We start from the raw sequence: 9,895 nt of genomic DNA on the forward strand, positions 1-9,895 counted from the left end.
TAATCGTTCATTTAACCGGATACGGGAATGGGTTAATAGTCAATGGACTTATTAAAACAGGGGTGAATTATATACAAAGAAACTTGGTGTAATTGTTAACAAAGTATTAAAACCTTGGGTTACACGCAATCGATATCCTGGTGTAATTATTAAACAAAGTATTAAAACCTTGTTACAGTTTAAGTCCCCAATTAGTTGAAATATTTGACTTCGGATATAATGATGATTTGACGAGGACACTCGCATTTTAAATTTATGACCGATGGACCGTTATGGACAAAAACCAGACGGACATATTAAATAATCCAGGACAAAGGACAATTAACCCATGTGAATAAACTAAAAATCAACACGTCAAACATCATGATTACGGAAATTTAAATAATCATAATTTCTTTTATTTCATATTTAATTGCACTTTTAATTATCGCACTTTTATTTATTGTCATTGTATTTAATTGCACTTTTAATTATCGTACTCTTTAATTATCGCAATTTTATTTTATCGCACTTTTATTTATCGCAATTTCATTATTGTTATTTACTTTACGCTTTAAATTAAGTTGTATTTATTTTTAATATTTTACATTAGGTTTTAACTGCGACTAAAAGTTTTAAAATCGACAAACCTGTCATTAAACGGTAAAAACCCCCTTTTTATAATAATAATATTACTTATATATATATATATATATATATATATATATATATATATATATATATATATATATATATATATATATATATATATATTTGTATTTTTATAAGTTAAACTAATATAGCGTTAAGCTTGTTTAAAAGATTCCCTGTGGAACGAACCGGACTTACTAAAAACTACACTACTGTACGATTAGGTACACTGCCTATAAGTGTTGTAGCAAGGTTTAGGTATATCCATTCTATAAATAAATAAATATCTTGTGTAAAATTGTATCATATTTAATAGTATTTCGTTACAAAAATAATACTATTTCCTAGTACACCTCGCACACATCAGAGTCCATTGATGACTTGGGGAAACTTGAACCCAGTTCCTATAGTGTTGAATATGAAGTGATTTCTTCACTTTTACGGTGCCTCCAAATTTCATCCTCACGACTCCCAAACACGATTTTGGACGTGTGTTAGTCCAATATTTGTTTGGGCACCTCTTGATCAAGTGCTTGAAACAGGCAGTACTTGATTCGATGATCTTTCATTGTAAGTCTATCAAGTTGTTTCTCTTGTGCCTCATTCAACACAACACCTACTCTTAGCTCTCGAAAGCTTCGCTCTACTATATGCCACAAACCTTGAACGTAGTAAATTCTTCGTAAGTTCACTCCAATGAACTTAATGAACATTTAAGTGGGGAATTCTTGCAAGGGTCTTCTCTTCAGTCATTTTGCTAAATGCGTGTTTTTATGAACTTTTATTGTTTATGTGTAGATAGATGTATTTCGGGTGGTAATTGATGATGTTAAATTCTTATCCTCAAATTATATGGATCATTCACATCCATATTCATGTATATCAATTTAGATAATCCATATTCATTGTAAATGGATACGTGGAAACACTAGTTCCATACTACACCTTAGACTACTTATAATTATAATTATAATTATAATTATTATATTATAATGATGTGTGTCATTAAAAAGGATTCTGGATGAAGCTCTTATTATAAGCATATATTTTATTTATTGAAAGATCGGGCTGCATGCCTTTTTATAAAAACAGACATAACAAATTCTCTTGTTTTTCAAAAACTCAATATTTACCGATTTTTTGTTCGAGTATGGTGTTTGAAGAAAATTTGAATGCAGTATGATCAATATGTTTGCAATCCCAATAATTATCTTACTGTGATTCAATGCCTATCTCGGTTTATAACCATCGACGAAATTTTAGAGGGCATATGATGTGTAAGGTATGTGCTGTCACTTAACGGAGTTTTTGACGTTTGTCAGCCTCGTGGACTGCATAAGCAAAACATTAAAATGACGAGGAGTCCCCAAGCAAAACAAAAAGTCTAGTAGGAGCTGAACGTAAAATCTGAGAGAATCACAGGGACTGTACGCGTAATTTTGTCATTCTTTAATCATCGCACTTAAGTAATGTGACGTAATATGCATTCTTGTTGTTAACTCCGTTTGTAAGCCACGAAGCCCTTCGAAATCAATCAACAGACGCAAACACTAATTCCATTCCATTCAATTCAATTAAACGGATCAAATCAAAAAAACCCTAAATCCAAAAATCCACTTTACAATCACAAATCACGACAAACAACACTTCTATACGTACATATTTATCATATAATTTCTATTTATCAATCAATTTCATCCAAATTGATACAATAACTAGTCAAATTTAATAAGGTGTGATGTCTTCAGTTCGCCGGAAATGTCGCCGGCTGCGGTTGTAAATCCATACACCGGGTCAGTTTTCTGTTATCAATTCGAATAATTACAAAACTATTTGTTATTTGTTTAATAATATTAACATGAACTCATCGAATTCGAATTCAACTTATGGTTTTCGTGATTCGAATGAAACGGGTAGTGCAAATTTAGGGTTTAATTCACCACGTGTAGCGGGTTCTAGGGTTCCGGTGGGAACTTTAGGATCAAATCTTTCACGGCCACGGTTGATGAAGATGAGAAAACAAGGTTCGTATAATTCTAGGTCTACTGGGAGGTCCGGTACCCGAGGTGCAGAAGATGTAGGGTTTAATCCGTTTCGGAGTTCGTCTGAATCGGTATTGGGGAGTTTGAGTAATGTGAATGTTTCGAATAGGAAGTTTACCTTTGGTGCGGGTAGTGGTAGTAGTAGTAGTAATGACGCGAGTTCGAGTTTGGGAGATCCTAGTGTGGTTCTTGATGATTTGCAGAAAATGCATATTGATAGTGATAATGCTGTGTTTAAGTTTAAGGCGTTTGGAAGTGATAATGATAAGAGGTTTAATGAATCAATGGTCGATCAGTTACCTAAGGAAGTGAATAGATTGAATATTGGAGATTCGTGTAGTACTAATAGTCGAACGGATTATCGGTTTATGAATCCATTTCGTAGCAATGTGGATTCAGAGCTACAAAACGAGATGCGTAAAATGAACCTGGGCAAGGCGAATGTAGAAAGCTTTGTATTTGGGAGGAATAGTAAGAGTGATGAACATTTGGTGGGAAAATCAGAGTTTGTTAGCCGTGGTAAGGAGCATAATGAAGAAAATAACAAGGCTGATTTGATATCTGATAGGATGGGGAAGATGAAAGTAGGTGGTGATCGAGATGAAAGTTTTAAAAGTTTTGTATTTGGGTCAAATAGTCAAAGTGGTGGTGATGGTTTTTTAGGAAGATCAGAGCCTGCGAATCTTGTTAAGGCTGATTTGATATCAGATAAAATGCGTGAGTTGAAAGTAGGTGGATCCGTTGATGATACAAATCCTTTGTTTAGTGGAAGAGATGAAGGAAATGTCAAATTTACCTTTTCTAGTAAATTGGATAATACTATTGGGGCTCAAAATGTGGAATTTAAAACACCTGAGATAAAAAGTAACTTTCTTTTTGGTGCTAAAAACATGCCCGAATCGAGGTTAAAGAAAAAGAAAGGAAAGGTTAGGAAGCCTGTTATTGGTCAACCACAGCCTAAACATGACTTTGTGTTCGGTCAAAGAAGTACACTTGAAAATCCCGAAAGTTATGAATCGTACTCGCCAATGGATGTTTCTCCATATAATGAAATTTTAGCTGATAATTATTCTAGAGGTACATCTGTGACATCAGATGATGCTACTTCACAAATGAAAGATCAAATTAGTGTGTCAAGTGAATCACATGTAATAAATTCAAATAATACAACGGATGAAGATTTGCTTGTTGCCACACGACGTTTAAATGTTAATGATGCTGATGTCACAAGTGAAGTTTCTGAGGTGGAAACTTTTAAATCTGCAAAAGAGAACATTGAGTACAGTAGTGATTCTTTTGCTACAGCTTTGGATTCTGAATTGAGTTCCACTGCAACATCTGGAAGTCGAGAAAAAACGAGCACTCCGGTATTTAAATTTAGTTCCAAATTAGAAGATATGAGTAATGATAACTTCACTTTTGCTGCGTCTGTATCTGGTCAAGGTCAACTCTCCCCTGAAACACGTCAGAATAAAAAGAAACATAGGCTAAAGACTGGTCAAGATTCGTATGGGTCAACATCTGATGCTAAAAACTCTTATGCATCATCTTCTTCTTCTTCGATTTTGTCTTCTGTGAGGACCCAAAAAGTTGATAAGTCTACGATATCAGGTAAAAATGAGGATAATCATAAGCCGATAAATGAACTACAGTCAAAGCATGGAACTTTATCAACTGCATCAGTCAGCATTGCTGCAGAGGAAACCTGCGAGAAATGGCGATTGAGGTGTGTGATTCTTTTTATTAAAATAAGTTTATTTTAATAGTTAGATATTTGTTATGATAATTATCCAGTATTTGTAATCATATTAGACACTCAAATATCAATATTTTTTTCAAGATTCTGAGATAGGGTGTATTGGGTCAACTGACACACATAGTTACTCGTTTTAATAAGTCATTTAGCTCGTCCATTTTACTACCCTTTACAATAAACAGTTAAATATTTTGTTCTTAAAGTGATGTTGATTTATATCAGGGGAAACCAAGCTTATGGAAATGGGGATTTTGCTAAAGCAGAGGATTATTACACCCAGGGGTTAAACTCTGTTTCTGAAACCGAACCATCCAAAGGCTGTCTAAGGGCTTTAATGTTATGCTATAGCAACCGTGCTGCAACAAGAATCTCTCTTGGAAGAATGAAAGAAGCTTTAAAAGATTGTTTGATGGCTGCAGCAATAGATCCCAGTTTTCTCAAGGTTCAAGTTCGTGCTGCTCAGTAAGTATCACCATTTCTACTGTTTATGTTAATATGTTTTATTGAATTATTGATTATAATATGTGTGTCATGTCATTAGCTTGTTAGTTTCTTGGTTGCTAGAGATTTGACAAGGAAAAGTTACAAGATTTTTTTTTTTCTTTTTCTTTTTTCATTGTGCCTATGAATGGGTTGATATGTATCATTTATTCAGAAATAGTTGACTGCTAAGTGTTTCCATTTTGATGTTTTAATATTATAATTAACAACAATAACAACAATAGTATTCTGAAGGGCCCATTTTGCCACCAGTTTATGGGTTCAATGTGAGTTCCCCTATTCTAATTGCTAGACCAATTTTAGACCTTCCACATTATGAGCTTGACCCTTAATGGGTTGCTAGCACCTAGTGAGAATTGGAAGTTTTTTTTCCCTTAATAATTTAATCCATAACAGATAGTTTTTTTCTTTTAATAATATTTCTTTTATCTTTAGTTGCTACCTTGCTATTGGAGAAGTTGAAAATGCAACTCTTCAGTATATGAAGTGCTTGCAGTCGGGGAATGATGTCTGCATGGACAGAAAATTGTTAGTAGAGGCCTCTGAGGGTCTAGAAAAGGCGCGGGTATCATTTTTTTCTCTTTTCTTATATCAACACTTCTTATTAGTATCATTTATTTGGGTTTTTCTTCAATGATAACTCATTGGTTATTTATGTTTCAGAAATTGACAGAGTGCATTAAGCAATATAATGAACTTTCACGAAGAACACCTGAGGACTTAGAATTTGCGTTAAAAGTTGTTGAAGACGCTCTGCAGTTAAGCAGTTACTCAGAGCAATTGCTTCGAATGAAAGCAGATATCCTATTAATGGTTTGTATAATGCGTTTGTTACTTCAAAATTTCTGTTCGTCTATGGAAAGGCTTACAAACTAGCTGATTTCCCGTGGCAGTTTCGACCCATTTACTTATGAATGGGTCTATTCGGTTTATGTTATATTTTTAACTAGTCAAAATGGTAAAATAGAAAAGATTAGTTTTGAATGAAATGGTTTAATTGGTTGAAAATATCCGAAAGTATTGTTTTTATTGCCTAGAATCTATTAAATCATCACCCAAAATTTTGAATACTATATAAGTAATCTATTTCTGCAATCATATTTGACACATCAATTCTTTATACACAAAAAGGTAATGATTCTGGGAAAAGGCAACTTAGGTCAACCCAATCTGTCCAAGACTAGAGTTACCCTTTTTTGATTAATCACTGTTTGACTCATTACCTAACCCGCCTAATTTACCCCGTGTTTTCTCTTATAAATGTAACTCGGTTTCATTAGAATTTTTGTTTGATTTTGCAGTTACAGCGGTATGATCACGTTATACAGATGTGTGAGCAGACTCTGAGTTCTGCCGAGACAGACACACCGAAAAGCTCCAGCTCATGGAGATCGAACATGATTGTTAAATCCTATTTTTATTTAGGGAAATTAGAAGAAGCTAATGAATTTATAAAAAAACAAGAGAATTCTGGGTATATTACAGAAAGGTATGCTATATTTGTTTCTTATTTAATGTAACTTCTTTATCATTTTTTCCCTTCTTTTTTTATTTCCGGTGGACCAAAATCCGGCCATGTGGAAATTTACATCTTTTTGTATTGAGTTACAGGCTAGAAAGCATGAGTTTGGACTCGATCATACCTTTAGCTGACACAATACGTGAGCTTTTAACTAGAAAGGTACAGAACCAAGTACCTTGTTACATTTTTTTCCTCCTAATAGTTTGTCATAGACCTTAACAAATTTTTTGTGAGTTGTGATATCAATTTCTTACATCAAAGTTGTAATCTTGTTATTTTTATGCAAGGAATCATGTATCTAAATATATATATATATATATATATATATATACTTTTGACAGGCGGCGGGAAATGAAGCATATAAAGCCGGAAAGTATGCAGATGCAGTTGAACATTACACATCTGCGTTATCATGCAGCGTTGAATCACGCCCATTTGCAGCAATATGTTATTGTAACCGTGCTGCAGCTTACAGAGGTTTGGGTCAAGTTGTAGATGCAATTGCAGATTGCAGCTTATCTATAGCTCTTGATCCAACCTATCACAAGGTAAAATGTAATTTATTACGGAGTAAGAAAAAAAAAAAAAAAAAAACTATATTACAAACTCTTTTTATCATTACAAACTCTTGGAAAAAAATTGATTTTGGTGGGTTGTATTTGAATATGTTTTGGGCTACTTTCAAACAATTTACTCGTAATTAGTTTTGAGTCCTAGCTAAAAATAAGTGAATTTCCATGTTGAAAATATAATCAAATCAACCCATCTGTAGGATTTCCTGTTAGCTTAGTGATTCAATATGGTGGCCCTCATAAAGCGTTAGATATCAGGTTTGAATCCAATCAGTAAATAACAATGTCAAGAACTCAAAAAGTTCAAACGAGTAGTAATGGGGTCGAACAATGATAACATGATCCCATTATAATCTAAATAAATGAGTGATGAGAGATTATCTAATTGAGAGATTGAGAGGTGGTCATTTTAATTAATTCATTTTTGAATGGGTTCATTATGTTGCTATTAACCATGAATGTGTTGGGTTCAAAATTTAGCCAAAAGGAAAACATAAAAACGTACTGAAAGTTGCTCAAAGTTGTATGCGTACAACCTCCTAAACGACCCCCAATCCAAATATTCAGATTATTTTTGTATTCAAAACTATACACATTATTTTTGTATTCATAACTATACACATTATTATGTACTTTAGTTCTTTCCCGTGGTCATATTTGATGGTTTAAAAAATGATTGTATTTTAATGCCAGGCAATATCTAGACGTGCGAGCTTATATGAAATGATTAGAGACTATGGACTAGCGGCTATCGATCTTCGAAGATTGGTATCTCTTTTGACAACATCACAAATGGATGAAAAGGGCTTTCTTGCTGGAGCAAGTGGTGTAAATGAGCTAATAAGGAAAACTCAGCTCTGGCTTAATAACATTGAAGAGGAATCTAGAAAAGAAATTCCCTTAAATATGTATCTCATTTTGTAAGTTTGTATTTTGTGTTAAAAGTCATAATATTTTAGATAGGAAAACTTTTTTTGTGTTGAATGAAGATTTGATTCATACACATTATTACAGGGGTGTTGAATCAACTGCTGCTGCATCAGAGATTAAGAAGGCGTATCGAAAAGCTGCACTGAAACATCATCCTGATAAGGTTTTTATAATGCGACCTCCTAATTCTGGTTTGGTCAAAACACAGTTGAACTTTGTTGATACTGAATGAACATCTGGGTCAGATTGGGTTGACGGGAAACATTTTTTCAAATTTTGTGATTAGCCTTTGAAATATGATATATTTCCGGATCTAAGATTATGTATTGAAGTTACTCTTCGGGAACATTTTCGACATTTTTGTTAATCTGCCTTTCTATTCAGTTAGAGAGATAAAACATAACTAAATCTACACATTCATAAGTAACTGGGTCAAATTTCTAACTATGTGAATGGTTCTGACGTACCCTATTTTGGTAATGTAGGCGGCCCGATCAGTGAGCAGAAGTGAAAATGGAGATGATGGATTATTGTGGAAGGAAATAGCTGAAAATGTATACAAAGATGCGGATAGGCTTTTTAAAATGATTGGAGAGGCTTATGCTATTCTTTCAAACTCTTCCAAGGTATCAAAACTTATATATATATATATATATATATACTGCTTTAGATGTATTGTTTTTAAAAAAAAAAAAAAAAAAACTAACTAATTTACTAAAAGCTAAAAAAATTGATATATTTGTGAAGTTATTGAGCTTTCTTCTCGTTTCTCTAACTCAATTACACTTAATTAATCAGAGAAGTATTAAACTTTGTTTTTTAACTGGTTTGATTTCTCATATCTTTCTTTCCGAACCTGAGAACAGCAGACACTGATGTCTAGACGATGTATTTATCCTTTTTGTTTTTTTTCCGTTGGGCATTTATTTTAATATGCTGTTTCTGTTTTTGTTATAGAGGTCACAATACGACATGGATGAAGAGATGAGAAATGAAGTGAACAAATATAATAGTAGAAGCAGCTCAGGAAGAATGGCTACAAATGTTCAAAGCCCTTTTTTTGAGCGAAGTGCAAGCAGACGATGGCAAGAAAAGGCCAGCTCGTCATTTAGATATACAACAAGGTATTCTTGATGTTGTTACTTTTGGATGGGATATATATGATCAAACTTCCAAAATGTGAACGGTTGCATGTGAGTATGATTTGTGCAATGATCAAGCAACCTGATGTACAAATCTAAGCCTATGTGGATGGAAAGGAAATAACTTCCCATTTGAGGAAAGTGGGGTTGGCTTGTTTTGTGTATGTACCGGTAATACAATCTTGAAAGCAGCATGTACAAGTGGGGATACGGTTGGATACATCTGTGTTGGTGACATAAAGTGCCAGATGTGTTGTAACACTGATATGCAGAATGGTGAGACAGTTGCATTATACTTTCATTTCATGAGGCGTACAGTAATGGTGTTATGTAATTTTAATTTTAAACAAATGAATGGAGTGGACTAATTCTTTGATTGATTTATTTATTGTGTTCTCTTAGGAAGTTTTAATGTATCAAACACCTCAAAAGGATTACAACTTGGAAATTTTCATAGAGGGAAAGATGGTTCTTTATTTTATTTTTAAATTGATTATTATGACAACCAATATCATTTAATATAATATCAAATAAACTTGGCAATAGTTGTGTTGTAACTCCTGCATTAAGCGGTTCTTCATGCAAATAAATTTAATCAGGGACTGTATCCATCATCCGATCGTTTCGCTTCCATTCCGATTCTATCAATACATTTCAATCGATCAACTATCAACAACTGAATCTATTGATTCTTGAACTCTCGAAATTGCGAAAGTTAGGGTTCTTGTAAGTTCCTCTTTCGATTGAACTATTTCTTTAGCTATTTGTGGCTAATTTTTTTCGATCTGGTGCATAAATTA

At 33.4% G+C, this 9,895-nt stretch overlaps 1 protein-coding gene across 1 annotated transcript; it reads left to right on the forward strand.

Moving 5' to 3' along the window:
- Positions 1 to 2,147: 2,147 nt before the first annotated feature.
- On the forward strand, positions 2,148 to 9,583 carry LOC139844366 (uncharacterized). Its single transcript, XM_071834588.1, has 11 exons — positions 2,148 to 4,398; positions 4,651 to 4,890; positions 5,365 to 5,494; positions 5,593 to 5,742; positions 6,231 to 6,418; positions 6,541 to 6,610; positions 6,793 to 6,999; positions 7,717 to 7,943; positions 8,038 to 8,116; positions 8,439 to 8,579; positions 8,911 to 9,583. Exons 1-11 carry the CDS (start codon positions 2,489 to 2,491, stop codon positions 9,085 to 9,087), a joined length of 3,519 nt encoding a protein of 1,172 aa, XP_071690689.1. The 5' UTR covers positions 2,148 to 2,488; the 3' UTR covers positions 9,088 to 9,583.
- The last annotated feature ends 312 nt before the right edge of the window (positions 9,584 to 9,895 follow it).

This window comes from Rutidosis leptorrhynchoides, chromosome 4 (assembly GCF_046630445.1).
Source record: "Rutidosis leptorrhynchoides isolate AG116_Rl617_1_P2 chromosome 4, CSIRO_AGI_Rlap_v1, whole genome shotgun sequence".
Lineage (NCBI taxonomy): Eukaryota > Viridiplantae > Streptophyta > Magnoliopsida > Asterales > Asteraceae > Rutidosis > Rutidosis leptorrhynchoides.